Source organism: Akebia trifoliata, chromosome 14 (assembly GCF_017979445.1).
Source record: "Akebia trifoliata isolate Shusen 1 chromosome 14, ASM1797944v1, whole genome shotgun sequence".
In the NCBI taxonomy this organism is placed as follows: Eukaryota; Viridiplantae; Streptophyta; class Magnoliopsida; order Ranunculales; family Lardizabalaceae; genus Akebia; species Akebia trifoliata.
The window spans coordinates 11,813,905-11,836,277 of NC_141388.1; the positions used below are offsets into that span (position 1 = coordinate 11,813,905).

At 33.2% G+C, this 22,373-nt stretch overlaps 2 protein-coding genes across 4 annotated transcripts in view; one reads left to right on the top strand and one right to left on the bottom strand.

Moving 5' to 3' along the window:
• Positions 1–8,449: 8,449 nt before the first annotated feature.
• On the bottom strand, positions 8,450–11,364 carry CCR3 (CRINKLY4 related 3). Its single transcript, XM_086423390.1, has one exon. The coding sequence runs from the start codon at positions 11,119–11,121 to the stop codon at positions 8,734–8,736; it is 2,388 nt and encodes a 795-aa protein (XP_086279516.1). The 5' UTR covers positions 11,122–11,364; the 3' UTR covers positions 8,450–8,733.
• An 8,466-nt stretch (positions 11,365–19,830) lies between these two features.
• ESP4 (HEAT repeat-containing protein) overlaps positions 19,831–22,373 on the top strand; it is a 36,321-nt gene continuing 33,778 nt past the window's right edge. The window contains exon 1 of one of the 3 annotated variants that reach the window (XM_086422594.1): positions 19,831–20,115. In XM_086422594.1, the coding sequence (XP_086278720.1) occupies positions 19,901–20,115 (215 nt within the window). In that variant the 5' untranslated portion in view covers positions 19,831–19,900. The remainder of the gene's footprint in view (positions 20,116–22,373) is intronic. The other 2 variants (XM_086422595.1, XM_086422596.1) reach the window with 2 other exon arrangements.

The following is a 22,373-nucleotide window of genomic DNA, read 5'->3' on the forward strand; positions in this document are numbered from 1 at the left end:
TGGGTGGCTTAACATGGTACTTAGTCAACTTTTTTCTTTTTAAATGGTCTCTGAATCTTATCTCCTACGTTTCTCACGATTGAATGTCCTAATCATTTTAACTCATCGTTTTCATTCAAAAATTGAATTTTTGACATCTCAATCGAGTTTCGAAGATTCTATTTTACTACAAAGGATTTAAGAAAGAAGAAGTTATTTTCAATGATTTTTTCAAATATTTTGAAGATGTGTGTAAGAGATTAGGATTTTTTCTTAATTTTTGGATGAAAATCAATCAAGAATAGTTTTCTTGGGTTGAAATCATCTAAATAATTCATTGTCTCAAGTTTTTAGTCAATCTTTCTATGTATTTTAGTCAATAAAACTCAAAAATAAGAAATGGGCGGATTTTACCTATGTCGAGTTCACCACTTTTTATTTAATAAGTGGTGAACTCGATAATAAAAAGTTGTGAACTCGACAATAAATAATGATAAGTTCGATAGTAAAAAAAATTTGAACTCGATACTAAATAAAAAATTATTGAGTTCAACAATAAAAATTTTAAACTCGATAGTACGAGGGACAATTTAGTACGAAAATTTTTACTAAATATCTTGTTAAGCAGCCACACGAAACTTAGGGACTATTTAGAAAGAAATCCTTCTATGAGTGTCTTTTAAGAAAGTTTTCCTAAAAAAATTGTATATTAGAAACAATGTGTGCTTAAGCAGACACCAACCTAAACATATCCGTGTGATGAATTCATCATCGTAAATGTATTTAAACTATAATTTTATAATTAAAAATAAAAATATAATTTTATTTTTAGATCTTACTTATGTTATCTCGAAATGAAGTTAACAATTTATCACTATTATCAAGGACCTTTAGGTGGATGACTTAATGATGGGGCGAATCATCTGACATCTTGGTTGGGGGGAAGCAATGATAAAATATAATTTTATTTTTAGATCATATGTATGTCATTTCGAGATGAAGTTAATAATTTATCCAACTTAGTTGTATTTTATTATATATATATATAGGATCGCGTTATTACGACCCCCTTTGCGACATACCTTTTTGTCTTATATGGGCAAAAATGTTTGGAATGGGCTGATTTTTTGTGAGGATGATCTCTATGGTGAGGAGATCATCCTGGAAAAAAATCAGCCCATTCCAAAACTTCTAGACCGTCTGATTTTTGTTGAAAAATTATAGACCGTCCAATTTTTGTAAATCAATTTTGATGGGGTTAGAAGTTTTGGAATGGGATGATTTTTTGCCAGGATGATCCCCTCATCACAGAGATCATCCTCACAAAAAATCAGTCCATTCCAAACATTTTTGCCCATATAAGACAAAATGGTGTGTCGCAATGGGGGTCGTAATAACCCGACGCATATATATATATATAAGGGAAATGTTCAGCACCATATATTTTGGCAAAACATTTTTCAAAACATGGGTCAGAAGTTTTGGAATGGGCTGATTTTTGGTGATGATGATCTCCTCACCATAGAGATCATCCTCACCAAAAATCAGCACATTCCAATACTTCTAACCCTATCAAAAATGGTTTACAAAAAATGGACGGTCCACGATTTTTCATCTTATAAATATGGGGCTAGAAGTTTTGGAGTGGGCTGATTTTTGGTGAGGATGATCTCTATGGTGAGGAGATAATCCTCACCAAAAATCAGTCCATTCCAAAACTTCTAACCCATGTAGGACAAAAATGATTGGCTAAAATGTTGGCCAAAATGTTTGGTGCTGAACGGACTCTATATATAATTGTAACAATTGCGTATATCCATGTAACGAATTCATCAAGCTGGAGTCTTTTTTATAGATGTATTTAAAATAGATTTTTATAATTAAAAAAATATAATATAATTTTATTTTTAATCACACATATTATTTCAAAATGAAGTTAAAAATTTATCACAATTATCAAAGACCTTGAGATGAATGACATGATCGTCCAAAGTCGGGGATTTTTTTTCCTAATATCTTAGTTGGGAGGATAACGCATCATTCAGGCTAAGACCTTCCTCTGGCATTCAAGTTGAAATCGCCTCAAAATATATAATCGATCTACGAATTGACAAAATCGAGAATTCATTATAAGTTAACAAGCTCACCAAAGATATAAGTTGGACCTCACAGTGCACACCCTGACGAGAAAGTGTATGGGAACCATAATGCTTTCCTCAAGATACAAGTGAAAAAGCATATGTGGTTCCTATTCACTTTCACGTCAAAATGTGCCATATGAAGTCCAATCTTGAGGTCACTCTAGCATGACTCTATTCATAATCTCAAATATCGTGGATATCTTCTCAAACTAATCTGAAATAACAAGTCATTTTAAGAAAATATAACTTACTAATATACAAACACAACCCAACCAAAATAATATGAAACTTAAAAAGGAAAGGAAGTTTCATAAAATAGGTTGATTTGTTCTTTAAAAAAATAATGTTAACCAACATCTAATTTGAGCATTGGAGTATTTTTTTAATAGGAATTTGTAATTAAAAAAAAAAAAAAAAACCTCAAAATATTGAAAAGAAGACTATGAGACAAGTCAAATCGTAACACGGATATTGAGTTGTACCAATATCCTTAAAAACCTTTCGTACACTGTATAATTATGATATTAACAAAATAAATCATGTCTGTATTATTTTCATTTTTCTTAGATTTCCTAAAATATCATAGTTTTGAATTTATATTGTAAAATAAATAACACCCATCTTTTCAACTCTCCATTTTTAACTCCCCCCAAACTCTCTTGACATGGCATGTGCATGAACTATAGATTATTTTACATGGGATACACAACTGCACATATTTATGGGGATGTGTAATTGTGTATCCTAATGAAAAAAAAATCTATAATTCATGCACATGCTACGTCAAGAGAGTTTGTCGGAAGCGGATCATCTGTAGCCCATTTCTCCAGTAGCTTTTGTTTTACAGTCCATAGAACACTACATTCAAGGAAAATAACAATACAGTCCTCTTGGATTCATTGTTTGGATCAGATTTGATGAAAAAAAATTATCAATTTTTTTTTTTTGAACCTCAAGTGTTTGAAAATGCACTATTATTTTACTCCTATATTTAAACGATTGGATGCAATCATCTTGATGACATGGCACACTCTTAAACGTTGATATAGGTTATATAGGACTATAAGAGATTCACGCTACAAAGTATCTACTCCTAAGTTTGTCAAAGGGGATCAGAAAATCACGATTCCTTATATGAATATGAAAAATCTGTATATCATTAGAAACATAATGTTTTTCAACCAAATTTAATATTTCTATAAAATTTCTAATAATATTTGTTAATATTTTTATTTAAAATAATAATTTCATATTATTAGAATTAACTTAAGCTGCACGTGCATCTTACCTATTATTTATGATAGAAAGCTTAGAGAGGAACTTGGACTATACTAGTATTTAAAATCCAACACCGAACCAAATAAATATAGAAATATAAATGAGAAGAGAAGAAGGCCGCCAACTAATAACTTACATTCACATTTGTGATTAGACATAAAGAATTCAATCTCCCAATTGAGGCTCCCACCACACCACACAACCATAAATTATTAAGATTGGCGGTGAAACCCAAGCAATTCTACCACCCCATCCCTACCGACCAAATCATCATTTCATTCTCTCACAATAAAACCTAATAATCAATATTCTCTCTCTTTTTTAATGTACCTATGTTTCTCTTACTTTAATGTAAGAAATAAAATAAGGGTCTTGTTAACCTGTGCCCTAAAGTGCAATAAATGCACTTTTAGAAATTGGAATCTAAAGGTATTTTGATAAAATATAATTTTTTTTACAAGTATTTTTGGTACATAATCTAATTTTTAAAGTAGGGATGTACATTCAGGTAAACTTGAACCAGAACAAATTGAATTTTTTTATTTGAATTAGGTATGATTAAAACCAAGACCAACTCGAAAATCTCGAATTCGTTTTGGGTTCAAGTATCAAAGGTCAAAACCAAACTCAAACCGAATTAAATTTTCGGGTAGAATCGAACTTCAAAGGTTTGAACTGAATTTCTTTTTAAATAAAATGAGATTTATGAGAGTCAAACCTTGGATGTGGCCATGTCACAACATCTTACCAACTCGTCAAGTGTTACGTTGTGTTAAAATTAGTAAAAATGAACATAATATAATAAGTCGATTCTTGATTTGGGTTTCGATCTTTAGAATGGGTTCAGTCCGGTCTTGGAGGGGCAAACCCAAACTCAAATTGATATTTATCGATTTCGATTCAATCTTAACCCAAACAGATTCGATCCGAGTTCGATTCGATTTTTGGTCTGGGTTTCGGATAAAATGTACATACCTATTCCAAAGTGTACTTATTGCACTTTAACGTATGCCCTTGGGGCACACGTTAACAAAATCCATAAAATAAAGGGTAATTTATACATGGGTTTTGTTAAGGGCACACTATTAAAGTGCAATACACACACCTTGGGAATAAGCACTTGAAGGTATTTTGGCATGAAAAAAAATTAAGGACATTTTCAATACAAAATCTAATTTTGAAAGTGTAGTTATTGCACTTTTAACATGTTCTCTTATGTTAACATTATACATTACCCTCTTTCTTTTCAAGAATATTTTTATTGCTCTTTTGTATTTTTCAAATTGATAACATAACCCTCAATGTTTTGTGCTTATGCTTCTCGTACTTTAATATAAAAAATAAAATAAAGGATAATTTATACATAATCCTCTATGATTTCATGAATATTTGAGTTGCTCTTCTGTATTTTCAAATTGATAACATTGCCCTAGACCTCAGTCTTCACGGAGAGATTAATAGAAGTTATCAAAATACTTTCATCTTCAATTTATAGTCAAATAAACTTGATATTTCTCTCAAAAATCACATATTTGTGTGTAAAATAATTTTTTTGTGCTTTTGTTCAACCTTAAGATCTATCTATTTTAACATTACGAGTTTTAGACCAGAAAAATGTGCATATCTTTAATACAACTAGACATTTAATAAAATGTATTTTCGAGTAAGAAAACATATTATTAAATATTTATGCATGATAACATGTTCTCAAACGTAGATGTAATTATACATAGAGTACTGATTTTCTAACTCAACCTGATAAAATAACTCAAAAACTCTTTGGTGTCGCATGTGCAAGAACTGTAGATTTTTCCCCTTGGGATACATAGCTCCATATGTTTATGGGGATATGCAGTTGTGTATCATGAGGGAAGAAATCTACGGTACTTGCACATGCCATGTCAATGAGTTTTTTTATTCTATCAAAGTTGATTTAGAAAATCATTATACTTATACATATTATGATGATAAAATAAATTAAAAAAAATGATCAACATATATTTATTTCAAAATAACACACTATTGAAAATTTTAAAAAGCATAATATTAAGATATTATTGTTAAATCCCCATATTTTTCATATTTTTGAATCACCAAATTCTATATTATGTATCAAATTCTAAATTAAATAACATTCATGAACTAAATTATAAACAATCATAAGGTTACAAAAATTTACCATAAGTCGACCATTTTTCTTGACCATCACAAACAAGACGGAAATTTTGGGAATGTGGAAGACAATGGTTTTTCAGATAGAAAAACTAAAGGGTTTTTCAGGAGATTGAAGTCGATGGATCATATAAGAAGATGGATTCTTGGGGAAAAAATCAAAGGTTTTGAGTTAAAAGTTGCAGATGAACGTATTTAAATCATTTTCTACGAATCTTCTCAATAGGTCAAAGATGGCATGCCATAACTTTGAAAATATAGAGGTATCTCAATAATTCATTAAAACATGTTTGGTATGCCTTAATGGCTCTAAAGTAAAGTAGTTATGGATTCAAGTTCACATCGGTCGGTTGAGGTTCATATATGGACCCCATTTCTCCATCAAGATCAGTATTCGAAGTCCATTTACCAACTAATTATTATAGATCAATATTAAGAATGATAAGCTCTTCTGAAAGGGTAGGTCAAGTGTTTGAAACCCCCACAAAGCTATGAATTCCTTGGGACCATTCTCTAGGGTCCGATAGACCCTTGATACAATCAGTTGCACAAAGGACTTTCCGAGGGAGTGGTGCGTGTGACCCTAGGAGTAGTCTCACCTGAAGGGTTGGGGATACTAATAAAAAAAATAAAAAATAAAAAATAAAAAATATTAAGAATGATGGACCTTGACCCATTGTTATAAAGCTGATTCCATAGGTTCCTTTACTTACTTTTTTTTTACTTGGATCTTCGAGATTTGTGATTTTATTCAACATTGGTGGGTCCCACTTCTTAATTACTACTAAGGCCACTGGACACATTATGAGTGATTTTTGGTTGCCAAAAGTTGCATGCGATGGTAGCCAGCATGCCTGGTCGGGACACACTTAGCCCATCTGTTAAAAAGGGTAAAATAAATAGCTGTATCGAATCATGTATTAAAAGCATCTACCCTTCAGTATGTTTAAATAGGGGTCTATATTAATTTAACATAAAAAAATAAAAAAATAAAAGTTTTAGTTGACCTAGAATTTTTTTATTATTATTAGAAAATCTTAATTAATCTTTAATTTATACTTTAGCCAACTGTTCCAACTGTTAAATATGTGACTAACAGAAAATAATTAAACTAAGAGTCGAACACGAAATAATAGAAAAACATTAATCTCCAACCTCTTGGAAAGTTTTCTTAATTTTTTTTTTCTTTAAAATATTTACCTCCATTTCTGAAAGTTTCCAAATGAACAATTTCAACGATATCTTTTAATTTCTTATTTTATTATGTTCGACTATATGCGTTTCTCTATCCGTAGAGTACATTGAATGTATAAAAATATGACCATAACAAAAAGTTTGTTATTCGTATTAACTTTTACTCTAAGAGGAATGTTGTGTGAAGATTCTATCTTTTTTAACCTTCAAATTCAAATGTTAGTAACAAATTAGGGTTTCGGGGGAGGTTGAAGTTGATGGATTTTTCAGAAGAAAACTCGAGGATTTATGGTAAGACTTTAAAGAAGTCAAATAATTTATATATATGTATAAAGAATTACAATTATTTTTTTGACAGTCTAATGCAGAATTTAGAAATTATCCTATTGGATTGGCCAATAGGATAATTTTCCATTGTTATTAGACACATAATAATCAAGGTGATTTAGAAAAGGGGGAAATTGTCAACAACAGAAAAAATCTGTTAAAATAAATTTTTATTTAAAAAGTATCAATTTATCAAAATTTATAGATTGGAACCTAAAACACCTTGTAGTGGCATTTTGTTTTAAATTACCATATTATCCCTAAAAAATGCCACTTCAAGTGGCCTTGTATGTACAGAAGAAGAAGAAAAAATAAAAATAAAAACACCACTTGAAGTGACGTTTTCTATAATTTCAAAATTGTTTATGACCCAATTACAACCCTTGTGGTACTCTCAAGATCAATGATTAATTTAATATTAGACCATAGATCTAAAAGTCCGGAACAAAAAAAAAAATACAAAACCCAAAACTGATCATATGCGGAAAAGAAAGATAAAACATTCAACTTGCCTTCGTTTAAATGGGAGTTAGTAGGTGTTTAAATGGGATTTCGAACTAAAAGTAGGAAAGAGGAAGGAGAAAGGAGGAGGAAGACGGAGTTCTTCGAATCAAAGAAAATGCCACATTAAGTGGCATTTTTTTAATAAGTGCAAGGGTATTATAATCATTCTAGGGAAAAATCGAGAAAAAAGAAAAAACACCACCACCACCACTTCCTATCTATAAATTTTGATAAATTGATACTTTTTAATAATAATTTATTTAACAGTTTGTTTTTTTTTTTTTTTTTTTTTCTAATTTCCCCTTTAAAAAAGGGTTGGGAAAATGATTGAATTGGCCATATCTTTTTAATAAAAATGGCATATATTCGATTTTACAATTATTTATTTTTTATCAAAATAGTTATATATATTCGAAGATCACATTTGCTATTTTGCAAAAATTATTGAATTGGCCATATCTTTTTAATACTTGCAATTATTGTTTTTATCAGAACGGTTATATATTGTATGATCACATTTGCTATTTACCTTTGTCTAACTCTATGTGCAATGAACAAACGAACTTATACCAGCTACCCATTTTTGTAAAATAAATAATTATAAAGTACATAACCATTTTCAAAAACATTAAAACAACAACAATAAGAACAACATGACTGGTTCAATAATTTGGCTAAATACATAGCTGTTTTACTAATTCCTCCTAATAGTAAGGGACCAATTAATAATAAGGTGCAACTACATTGTATAGGAAATTGGGACACTTCCAACACAAGTGTGAAAGGGAATTTTAATTGTGAACTTATTAGTGCAGGTCTATTCAGAATTCAAAGAACTACCAACCAAACACATGTGAAAGACAGAAATGGTGGAGAATAAATCAAAGTATAATTTAAGAGAAGCTACAACAACAACAACAGCAACAAAAATCCCCACAGAACCCAGTCTTGGAACTCTCATTCCCCCAAATCAATTTCAAGTCAGTGTGCACCAAACCTACAGTGCGTGTTAGAACAAATCCTACCCTTTACACTCACAAATATATGGAAAAAATAAAAATGAAAAATAAGACAAAAAAATTTCCTTAAAATCCGTGATTTTCTTTTCTTTTCCCCCATTTCTTTCTTTTGAAAATTTTCATTCTGATACAATGGAAATTGTAGCACTAGAGATGCTGCCGTGGCTGTCATCACAAAGAAGAAGCGCCCTCTCCAAGTTAGACACAATGTCGGCCATGCTCGGCCGCTCTTTTCCTTCCATGTTCACACAATGCACAGCTGTGTACGCCACCAACTCAACCGCTTCCACCTCCTTTGTCTCCGGTGGCCCCACTCTCACATCCAACACCGTCCCCAACTCCCCCGCCATAATCTTTGGCACCACAAAGTCCACCACACTAATGGGATTTCCCTCGTCTTCCTCACTTTTGAATATCGCTCTCTTCCCTGTTAGCAACTCCAACAACACAACGCCAAGGCCGTATACATCACTCTTTGAAGTCAAAACATTTAGCCCATAATACTCTGGATCCATGTAACCAACTGTCCCTGCTGCCTTCGTCGACATGTACTCTCCTTCGAATTCAGGACCCATTAACGATAATCCGAAATCAGATACTCTAGCAGTCCAATTGGCATCCAATAATATGTTAGAAGATTTAATATCTCTATGAATTATAGGTGGGACTGCATAATTGTGAAGATATTCAATTCCTCTAGCAGCATCTAATGAAATCTTGATCCTCATTTTCCAAGAATTCAAAACACTACTACTTTTTTCTCTATTGTTCGTTGAATGTAAATGATCATAAAGTGCACCATTCTTCATGTACTCGTAAACCAAAAGCCTCTCATCCCTCTCTTCGCAAAACCCCACAAGCCCGACTAAATGCTTATGGTGGAGACGTGATAAGAATGCCAACTCCGATTGAAACGCGCTTTCTTTCTCTTGAAACTTCTTTGCCTTAGAACCAATGTCTCCCCTTTTAATTGCAACTTCACGACCATCATCGAGCTTACCCTTGTACACGGTCCCAAAGCTCCCGGACCCAATCTTGTTCTCCAACGAGAAGTCATTAGTGGCAGTTGCAAGCTCCAAAAAGGTGAATACCTCTGCCCTGTCTGTGTGCTTCGATGAGGTTCCACTCCTTTGGCGTCTCATTAATCGTGAGCCTTGTCGCCTTATGGTTGAAGATCTCGAAAAAGAGGGACTAAATGGACCACTACCCGATTGCGTGACGTTAGTATTGGCACCAGTAATGGTGGGTTGAACCGAATTGTGTATCTTTTTGTGACTACAACAACAAATTCCAGTCCAAAGGCAATATATAATAGTGCAAATACCCGAAAAACATCCGATTGAACCAATAATGGCAAAAATCAATAAACCCTTCTTCACTTTAGATGAAGATCGCGGTGGTGGCGGTGGCGCTGGTGGTGATGATGATGGTGGTGGTGGCATTTGCAATGGTTCACAAGGTTTACAAATTTTTCCAGAACCAGAACAAAGAGATTCAGAGTCAGGAAATATACCACAGATACAAGAAGATTGTGTACATGGACCAGGAACGATCTTCGGAAGACCCACCTCCAAATTTGGATTTATAGGCCACCCAGGTCCCCAACAAATTATGGTTAAATTCGACGTACTCAACCCACAAGTGAAATTCGTACCAGCGACGATCCTCTCAAATGAAACCCCATTAATCTGATTGTTATAAAAATCTCGACTTCCCCAACAAATCACTGAACCATTCAATCTTCGAATGGCACAACTATGATTCAAACCCAATGCGAATGAAGAGAATTCGAAAGGCGACGAAGCAATTGGACCATCCAATTGCCCTGAATCATTCATCCCTCTACAAATTAAATACCCAGTAAGATTCAAACCACAAACATGAGAGACCCCAGCTACTAAATTAAACATCGAAATGTTCCCAAATTGATTTTGAATCTCGTTCGCAATCGTACTATTACTCCCCCAACATCGAACCTTACTATCGTTCTTCAAAATTCCACACGAAAACCCTCTCCCAGCCGTGATTGACTGGAACTGTTCGTCTCTAGTCAAATTTATTTTTTCATCTCCTCTCCACCAACATTTAGCGATTCCTGTACTGTTCTCTAACGCACAAACCTGATCTTCTCCTACCGTTAGATTTCTCAAACTAACGGTGTTATGGAAGTAGATCCGTTTGGGTTGAAAACTTGTGTTGGAAAATCCAGAATCCCAACAAAGAAAGCTGAGTCCTCCAGACCTCAAACCACAGAAGAAATCTCGACCACCAGAGATCGATTCGTAAGAAATGTTAGGTTCAATATAGATTCTTCGACCACCTCTGTAACACTCGATCCTCTGATTCGGTTCTTCAGCTACGATTCCACAAACGGTTCCGGAACCGTAGCTGATGGCGATGGTAGAAGCTGAACCGAGACCATCAACGAACACGGATGGAAAGATAACGGCAGCAAGGACCAGTGTAACAGTAACGGTAACGGTGGTGGAGGGAGCGGTTATCCTCATCTGACGAAGTGGGATTTAACGGCGTGAGTGAGGTCTGGTTTCTGCTTCATTGGCGGAGAGAGAGAGAGAGAGAGATTTTCCTTTTTGATACAAAAAGGAGAGACTCTGAGAGAATAATAGAGTCACGACGTAAGTGACCCGCGTGGCACGTGTAAAAAAGAAATAGCTGAAATGGTAATGGAAATGCAGATGAAATTAATCTGAAATTATAATTTAAATGAAAGCTTACGGCGGCGAAACACAGAAAATGCGGGAGGTTTTTCGTAGTTTCGATCTATTTGGTCAAACACGTCGCAGACACATTAAGTCCAGCGAACCAAGTTCCATGAGAGAGAGACTGACAACTTCAACATGCGCTACTTGTGGGTATTCTAGTAATTTCCCATATATTTTCAAAATGACAAAAAAATCCTTCACATTGATGAATGATGATGATCATGGCATGGTGAGCATAGGGGTCCTGAATTTCGAGGCTTAGATTTTAAGTAAAAAACTTGACTCTTCACCTCTTTTCTCCACGTTGTATGTTTTATGGAATCAAAATGTAATTATGTGACTGTAATATTTTTGTTGGATCACTTAAATACCCTATGTCATTCCAGTATTTTTTTTTTTTAGAGTCGTGCTGGGGTGACACAGGATTTTTTGTGATTGTCACAATTCTGACGTGGAGATGTATACATAACCGTAGATGATTTTTACTCGTATCACGAGGAGATACATATATGATTATGTGCACATCCAACATTAGACTTGTGAGAATCACAATAAATACCATGTGTCATTCCAGCATTTTCCTTTTATTAGTTTCATCATGAGTTGTGTTGGAGTGATAGCGCCAAATACTTTGTTTCACACTGTATTGATGTGGAGGTGTGCACGTTATAATATATGATTTTTACTCATATATTGAGAACAAACATCTATGGTTTCGTGCACATATCCACGCCAACGCAGTGTTTTATGTAATCACTTCAACATTTTTCCTGATAAATATATTCAACCATTTAATAAGTATGCATGCAGAATAAATGAAGTACATATCTTATCTTATTGAGATTTTTTTTTTGTACCGATTGAATTGTCGATCCTATTGTACATGAAAATTTTAAAAAATCTGAACTCACTCATCCTAGCCTTCACCTTTACCTTAAGATTGAGGATCCAATACAATATCATGTTCTTATAATAAAGGTAATGTGTCTACATAGTACGTTTTTGTTGAAATTTGAAATATCTAGGACTCTTGACCAAATTGTGAATTCCAATAAAAATGTGCCATGTAGATCCCTTAATATTGTTATAGGAACGAGACACAATTCTAGATAACAACTTTTACCTTACATGTCACAAGCATATTAGAGGGGTCTTTCACCTCTGAATTTGTCAACTTTTGGTCTTGGAGTTATCATTTTTCTATTGGAAACAACAGTCAATTATTTTTGCTCCTACAATATGTTTAAAAAACGAGTCCTGATAATATGACTCGCTAAGCGGCATGCTTAATCGACTCCCTGCCGTGGACAAGTTTGGGAATCGTAGATCTATACGACTCGAGATACATTGCTCCCTCAAGATACACTTTTTATGGGAAAGTGTGATCGTGTATCCCGAGACATACAAATCTACTGTTCGATTGAGTATGCCCCTTGATGAGTCATATTATCACGACTCTTAAAAAATATGATTGAGACTAGTTAGATTCAAACATTTCTTTTATAATGGTTTTTACACGCGCTAATTATTAGGTGGATCAAAGGCTATTAACTTTTCTTCTACCGTTGGATCAGCATACACAAAATATATCGATGGCTGTGATCCTCTTGAATGAGTCTCCGCTGCTCATCTACTTCATGCATGGCACGTCTCTTAATATTATAAGACCCGGTTTAAAGTTTGAATCTCTGTGAGGGAGTCAATGGAGTTCCAGATAAAATACTGTGAATTCTCAAAAATCTTCTAATCTTCCATGAAAATGACCGGAAACTCCCTTTCTCCCTGTCAAATTATGTGCCTTTTGCGATTGGACCAAGTCCACCGTACAACCACTCATTGCTATTTTTCTTTATCATTAAAATTTCAGTTTTGAAGAGGAATTAATGATTATTGTTTCTCCTATGGAATGAAATTTTGGATGATTTACACACACACCCTCTAAATTTGATGAATTTGTTTAGACAACCATTGTTTTGAAACTTATGACATGTCCCTTGACATCAGTATTCTTTAAGATAATTATTTAAAATGACCTAAATACTCCCTTATTCAATCTGGAATAAAAAATCTTTGATTTCCTTTCCAAATCAATCATCTTCAAGCTCTTAAACCTCTATACTGGATTTCTTTTACATTGTGTTTGGATTGTTAAGTGGTGAGAGAAGAGAAAAAATAATGAATTTTTTTCTTCATTAAAGAAATTAAAATTGGTTTTGCATAGAAGAATTAAGAGATTTTTTTTATTTTTTCTTAGAAGTGAAGAAGAAGGCATTGAGGTCATTTTCAAATTAATCTATCACGAGAGATTAAGGTCAACGGATATGTTATCCGCTTGGAAAAATATAAAAGGAAGTAAACGTGGAGGGGTATGTGCAAAGCACTCTAAATTTTTTAAAGAATTAAGAATGCTAAAGAGAAAATAATAATAATAATAATAATAATAATAAAAAGGCCTTCGTTGTTTCTTGGAGCCCAACATTTACCTTCTTCCCAGACCCCACTCACAAATTATTTTGGATTATTTGTGTTGTATCTAATATTGTACATAAAATAATAATAAAAATTATTTTTTATATTATTTTAATGACTAAAATGAGTCCACTGGTGAGAGTTATTAATTGACTTGACATGTCAACATCCAAGTCAAGTCAAATTTTGGTTTTAGGACATTGTTTGGGATAAAGGCATTACTAAATCTCGTCCATCGTCAAAAAATTCTCGAGATACAAAAAAAAAAGACCTTAGGGTTTGTAACTCAAGGTCTTTTTGATGGTGGATGAGAATTAGTAAGGCATTTTTTCCTCACTATCACGATACGGTTAGTTAGATTTAAAAAAATTGGGAAAATTTTGACGAATATAAAAAAAAATGATATTTTTGACTTTCATAAAGTTAATTGTCATCTTTAATTTCCAAATCCTATCTTGTTATTGACATTTGAATGTGAAAGTAAACAAAAAAAAATTAGAGTAAAAGGTAGAAATTAGGAGTGACGATCTCAACATGACTCGCAAATACAACATGAAGGTAGTGGGTTTGGGTCAAGCCTAATTAGGTTTGGGTCATAATAATATCAATTTTTCTAACACAATTATTAAATGGATTGGGTTTGGGTTCTGGATGTTAACCCACCTGACCCGTTTAGACAGTTGTTCGGTTACTAACGTATTATTATTATATATATATATATATATATATATAATATATATATATATATATCAATAATTATTTCAGAATTTTTTAAATTACTCATATTTTTTCTAGAATTTTCTAAAAAATTTTCATAATACATTTTATTTTATCAATTCTATAATATATGAAGAGTGTTTTAAGATATTTTTAAATTAATAAATGGTTAAGCTTTAGTTTATGAAAGAAAAAATAAATTTCTTAATAAGTTATTTATTTATATTTATATCATTTTACTTCATTTTTTTATATTAAAATCTAGAGATATGTAGTGTTTGATTTTTACTATTGACAAAATGACCATCAATAAGATTTTAGATCTTCCCAAATAAGGCTATTATGTCTCATGTGACAATAAGATTCACTTTGCTGAGCCAACAACAACAACAACAACAACAATAATAATAACATTGAAAAACACTTTCTTTACTAAGTAAGGAAAGTTTTCTAACCACATCACCTTATGACATCCAAAAACATGATCTTATGCCACATGGTTGTAAAAGATAAAATTCTACAAATTTTGAAAAATAAAAGTTATTTTGCCCAATTGAATTTAGTTTACGGTTGTGTAACTTTATTTTTAGTAATTATATTTTATTTTTGGTGGTGGAAATGAAACTTATTTTTTTAAAATAAAGATTAGAATTTTATTAAATAAGTTATATATGGGTTGAGTCAGGTATACCTATTTACAAATGAGTTGGGTTTGGATTTGGTAAATTTTTATAATACCTTCACCTCAACATGACCCGAACACGATCCAACCCGACCCATTGCCACCCCTAGTAGAAATGTTATCATATTTGGCAATTAATCAATTAATTTGTTAATCCATCAATTTAATTGGTCATTCCCTTAATTAGAGAATTTTACACATTTTGGAAAAATTCAAAGAATTTTTTTACTTTGAGTTTTTTTTTTTTTTTTCTTTCTTTCTAAGGACTAAATTTTCGAACATGTCACAAATTCACGGAACATAGCATACCTTACAAACACATGAAAATAATTGAAGTTACTCCATACATGTTTAGACCTTTACAAAGTTTACAAACCAATTTTTATTTAGAAGAAAAATTACTTAGAGGATCCTGGCGGAGAGGTTTCTTTTTAAATAGTCCCTAAGTTTTGAGTAGTGTCTTAATAGTCAATTTAGTAAACCTATCATTTCTTAATGGTTCCAGAGCCTCATCTAATATTATAATGGATTGTGAAATACCTAAACTACCATTTTCTCATCTTCTTCGTGTATTTGGGGTTCCAATAGAGATGTCGATCAATTTTGACAAAATTTTTTTTTTTTTGCCACAACTAACGAATGGAGAATGAATACTTTTGATTAAAATATTTAAATGTATTTTTTTCGAGTTCATCATAACTTTTTATAAGGAGTGTCCATTTCACAACTATAACATATGCATTTTAGGTATTTCAATAATATCTATCTAGTATTGTAGTCGAAAAAATGAGAGAAAAAGAATCTCATTTACAATGTCGAGTTCAACACTTTTATTGTCAAATTCAACATTTTATTGTCTAGTTCACCATTTTTTTTTTGTTGAGTTTAATATTTTAATTTATTATCGAGTTCATTACTTAGTGTCAAGTTCACTACTTTTTATTGTTGAGTGCAATATTTTAATTTATTGTCGAGATCACTACTTATTGTCAAGTCTAATATTTTAATTTATTGTCGAGTTTGCCGCTTGGTGTTGAGTTCACCACTTTTTATTAAATAAAAAGTGATGAACTAGACAACAAATAAAAATGTTGTACTCAACAATAAAAAGTGGTGAACACGACAATAAAAATGTTGAATTTGATAATAAAAGTGGTGAACAAGACATTGTAAATGTGATATATTTTTTTTCCCCGACTACAATATTGGATAAACTTTCTCGAAATACCAAAATGCATATGCTCAGATAAAAAAACCAAGACAAAATCTTCAAAAAAGATTAAAATCTCAACTTCATTATTCTTTTTATGTTATAAATCGTTGAAATAAATCGAACAAATACATTCAAATATTCAAAATTAATAGTATTTATTCTCCATTTGTCATTCACGATAAAAACAAATCGTTAGAATTAATTGCAATCCCCATTGGAAACCCCAAGTGTGTGAAGAAGACAAGAAAATGGTACTTTAGGTATTTCACAAACCATTATAATGTGAGATGAGGCCCACGGACCATTAAGAAAAGAAAAGTTTATTAAATAAACTATTAATACACTACCCAAAACTTAGGGACTATTTAGAAAGAAACCCCTCTGTCCCCTCCGTTAGGGTCTTTTAAATAATTTTCCTTTTTTAATATCTCATATCTCATTTAGCCATTAACCAAGCTATCTCTTCATCCATTTCAATTAACAAGGGCTACAAAAATGGCCAAGTAGTTCATCAATATAAATTCATATGTATAATGTTTTTATTTGTTTATAATACAAATATTTCACCAAATGTGGCACACCTTAAAGAACATAACAATTTTTGTATAAAGGTGCTCCTCCATACATGTCTGGACTTGTTTGTGGGTCCCCAGATGAAGATCTCCTCACAAAACAGCACATACATTATTGTTTAAATTAATCCTACCAACTATTTGGCTCGAATTTTCGATGAAAAGATGTCTTTTTGGACTTTTAATTGACTTCAATATGATTTTTTCAAATTCAAATTTTTGACAAAGATGACAATGTGGAACATGGTTGATTATCTCCACGTAATATCAAGCTCCTATGTAAAAATCTATATAATAAAGGGTTTTGTTAATGTGTACCCTTAAGGCACAAATTAAAGTGGAGTAAATACACTTTGGAAATTGGAATCTGAGGGTATTTTGATGGAAAAAAAAAAATTAAGGGTATTTTTTTTGTGTGTGTACAAAATCCAATTTTCTAAGGATATGTTTGATTGTATGGAAAGTGACTTTTCATGGAATTTGAAATCCATAAAAAAAATAATGGTGAAAATTAGGTAGGGTTGAAAAAGTAAATTCCATTATTTGATTTTACTTGGATAAAATATCTGAGGAAGATGAAAAAGAACAAGAAAACGAAGAGAAGGAGAGGAGGGTGAGAAAGGAGATGTGAGGAGATGGAAAGGCTTGGAGTGGAGAAGAAGATGCTTGAGAAATGATAAGAGAGAGGAGGGAGGGGGGAAGGAGGATGTGGTGGTGGTGGCGACGAGAGTTAGTGAGGAAGAAGATGAGGGAATGTGGTGAGAGAGTGAGAGAGAGAGAGAGGGGTTGCCAGAGATGGTAATGATGGGGACAATGATAGTGACGACGTCGATGTTAGTGTGATGGTGGCTATGGTAGTGGTAAGGAAGAAGAAGAATATGATATTTTGGAGATGAAAAATATGGGTTGATTTCACTTTCCCACCCATATGGGCGGAAAAGTGAAATCTATGTTTTAGTAGATTTTTTGATTGGAATGGAAAATTAATTTTCATAAAAAAATACAATCAAACATATGAAAAATGTCATTTTCCATGGAAATTGATTTTTCACCATATTTTCCATGTGCAATCTAACATATCCTAAATTATATTTATTCACTTTAACTTGTACCCTTAAGAAAACACTATAATAAAATACAATAGTTCACTTCCCAATGTTCAGCCTCTTATAAGTAAGGGTGGAGATTTAATCACTCCATGGCACTCTCACGGACACTTATCAACTTTATTTCCTTTTCTCTTTTTTACTATCTTATCCAATTTAATTGTTTTTCTCGTCTTCCCCTTTTTTTCAGTAGTACCCCTACCTCTTTATTGTCTTTCATGTTTTAACCCCAAAGAAGTGTATATTCTAGGGTTTGATGAGTAGCCTAAGGCCTCTACCTAAGCCTAAACCTAATTTTAATCGGATTATACTTTCTACTCCCAAGCCCAACAGAATACTTGAAAATTATCTCCCAAACTTGATTCGAAGAAGGGTGGAGCCCATTCAGCTCATATATGTGTGTGACCTGAGGCCCCAGACCAAGTCCATTATAATTTACAACTTTTATTCTTATTGGGTCCGAACCCAATCTGAAGCTTAAGTACCTCCAAGATTGGCCCAAAGCCTAGTTGAGTCCGTCTGATGACTCAGATCAGTTTGGATAAGCCCAAATTGCCGCCTAACACTGGCCTTGTTTTGGGCTTGAAATTGTCAGGTTGTCATTAGATGGAGTGGTCTTGTGCCTACCAGGGCAATCAATGAATCGGATCATACCCAAAATTGGATCCGTTCCAATAAATTTGGTTCTTGATTGAGAATTCGGATATGATAAGGATCCAATCAAATATCTTATCGGATCATTTATGGATCAAGCACAACCCAATCCTACAGGGAGTTGGTAAAATATGGGGAAATTGTATTATATTTTGTTTATTTAGATTTTATACATGAAATCAGAATTGATCTTGTTTGGATCCAATCCAATTGTTTTCGTTTGGATCCTAATATTAGGGTTACAACTTTTGCCGGCTGACCTGAACTCAACCCGATTGATGGGCGAGCTTGGGCCAAGTTTATGTAGAAGATGAGTTGAGCCTGTGTTAGAATATCTCAACCTAATTTCAAATTGGGTTGAGCTCCGGTCGAGGTTACATGCAACCCTACTCATCTTGACCCAATGCTATATACTAATATAGCAATATTTTTTTATTTCATCTTATTATTATGACTTGTGGATAATTAGTTAATATTAATGTGAGCTTTTGCTTAGTATGATTTATCTAAATATTATCTCAATGATGGATTTGAAGGTTTTTTGCAATTTTATTTACTAATAATTTTATTTTTGGTGTTATATATATATATTTTTTAATATAAAATTTATTTGTTAATCGAAACAAAATTAGTGTTATATAATGAACCCAAGCAGACAAAACGGCCCAAATTACCTAACTCGGATTAACCTGAACTTAACCCAATTTTAGAAGATCAAGCTTAGGTTAGTGAGCTTAGGCCCAATGATTGGGTTGAGCCTAGGTTTACCTCCCAACACGTGCAGGTTAGTATTAAGTTCCAAATTCCAATAAACAAGCTCAATCTAACAGTGTTCAATCAGATTTGTGTCCGATAGGTTCCGGATCCTATCATTATTAGATTGGTCCCAGATGGACCCTATCAGATCCATTGACAGGCCGACCGGACAAGTGTCTGATCCAATCCTCTTATCAGAAAGGTTCCGGTTCAAATCATTATTGGATTGGTCCCAGATCAATCCGATCCGCTCCAGTGATATCCGTACCCCCCCCCATAGCCCGTTCCACATCATATCGTTCTCCCAAACTGACATGATTCTCTAATCTTCCATTCTTTCTTAGAAGCAACTCCTTTCGCCACTGTAACAACTCAACAAGATTAGGGTTTCGAAATGGTGGGAATGATGGCCAAGACCTCGAGAGAGGAGGCCGCGAGTCTCCTGAACTCGATCAATTTCTCTACGAACAAACCCTCGAAGCTCGAACATTTGTGTCAATTAAAGCAAGTTTTGTTGCAGAGAGATCCTTCTTTGCTACAGGAGTTCGTCCCTCGTCTCCTCGATTTGCGGACTGATCGGTTTAGCCCAATTCGAAAATCTCTCGCAGAGTATGCCCCCCTTATACTTCCAAACCCTCTTCATTTAATGCATTTTCTCTCCATTTGCTTTCTTTTTGGCAAGTTCTTTCTTGCCCATTACCAAATCGATTCGATCGATTGTGACATTTTTATTTGAATTCTAGATTGAATGTTTGTTTACTGAGAACTTTAGGGTTCCATTCATGAATTCTGTTATAAATGAAAACCTGATCGACATCCAATTGCCGTTGTTAGAACCAAAAACTGGTTCTGTAAATCTATAATGTTGGAAATGAAAATTTCAATACCTAGGTTTGAAAATTTTGCAAATTTGGAACTTTGGACAAGATAAACCATTTTATTCGGTTTATAATTATATATTTTAAACCGTCCTTAATATTCAAAAGTTATAATTTCTTTTTTATAAAATAAGGTGGATTTGAAGAAGCTTAGGCCTTGCTTGGTACACTACAAATCATTTGCATTTGCAAATGGTTTGCAATGCAAATGGTTTGCGATGCATGATTTACTATTGCTTGGTAACCATTGGAATTGGTCGGTCTTTGCAATAAAATTTTTCATTGTGATTTTGCTAATGTTCTGCAGTACCTTTTGTGCCGCAAATCAAACCGCAAATCATTTACTAAAACTTCTTAAGAATGTAGGTGATCCATGCAAATCATTTGCATTGTGTAACCAAGCACCAATAAAATTGATAACAGAAAATTATTTGCATTTGCAAATGATTTGCAGCTTACCAAGCAGGGCCTTAGTCACAACCGACTTTAATTGACTCGGTCGACGTTTTCAAAATATTGGACGAGTTGTATTAGATCTTGGATGAGTCAATGTCAAGGGCGATTCGCATTGAATATCCAGCTCATTCGTGAATGATACCAAGGGTGAGATGACTCGCTCTCGGACGATTTTTAAACCCATGGCTGTATTTCAACACCACCAAAATAAAACACATAAGATGCGCCTTAATTTACAGAACTCTAGAGAGGAGAGGGAAGTATAATGAACTAGAATAAAATACCTTTTATAATAAATGATCTCACAATTTTTTCTCTCTTAAATTACTCAACTTCTAATTTTTCTAAGACAATTTCAAACAAAACGTATCCCTAAATTCTCAATTCAAATCCTAACCAAACTAACGAAAAGACAGCGAGAGTGGAGTAGGGGACCGAGGTAGCTGAACAATTATAAATCTGTGTCTCTTTGTGTTTTTCTCGAAAAAGGTGATGTGGAGATATAGAAATCATATAATGGATTGGTAAATGAAAAAGTGGTTGTAGGGGACATTGATGAATTCTTGGTTGATCTCGTCCCCACTGCAAGGAGAAGGTTTTGGGATCCAATCTCGTAATGCAGCAAGGTGATCAGTTTTGATATGCATTTTAGAGCTTTTTTAAAGTTCTAAACTCAAAATTACAACTAAAATGATTTCTCAATCAGATATGAATCAGAGATTTACTGAAATTAAGGAATTGAGTTTCATAATTATGAATCAGGACTAACAACTACAAATAAAATATGACGATGGAGAAATTTATTTTTGATTGAAGAATATGTAAACTAGATTCACGATAAAACTCATATTAAGAAATAAATGAGAATTAAAATCTAAGAGAAAAACTTAATGAATCTAACGTGAATTCGATCTTATATTGATTTGCATGAATTCTCCAAATCTAAATGGAATTCTTCTTCTATTATTCTTGAGAGCTGAAACTCCGATCTTTTTTTTTTGATCGATAAAGATGAATTTATTAAAAACCAAAAAAAGAGTGGGGGGTTGAGAGGACCCTCCCAAAACAAACAAAGACACAAAAACGCTATACAAGAAAATTAACCTGACAAGGAACAAACCCTATCCATCTTACAACAAAATCCTCAAAGAAAATCCCCCCGAATTCTCTATAAAGTTTACTCCAAGTGAAAAGAAACTCCAAGATTGATAAAACTAATCGATCAAACGTAGAAACTTTTCTTTCAAAAATGCCCCCATTCCGATCTAACCAAATTCCCCAACAGATCGCAGATGGAATCAAGAACCAAAGAATCCGTTTTGACGACGTGAACGAACTACCCCAAGCCGACCAAGACTCCAAAGTCTGTTTAACTGAGCAAGGAAAACACCCCTCTAATCCGAACAAAGATAGGAAGTGCGTCCATATAAGGTGTGCCACTCGGCAATGAATAAGAAGGTGATCCACCGATTCAGCCTGAGATTTACACATACTGCATTGATTCGACGAAATAAGGCCTCTTTTGATTAACTG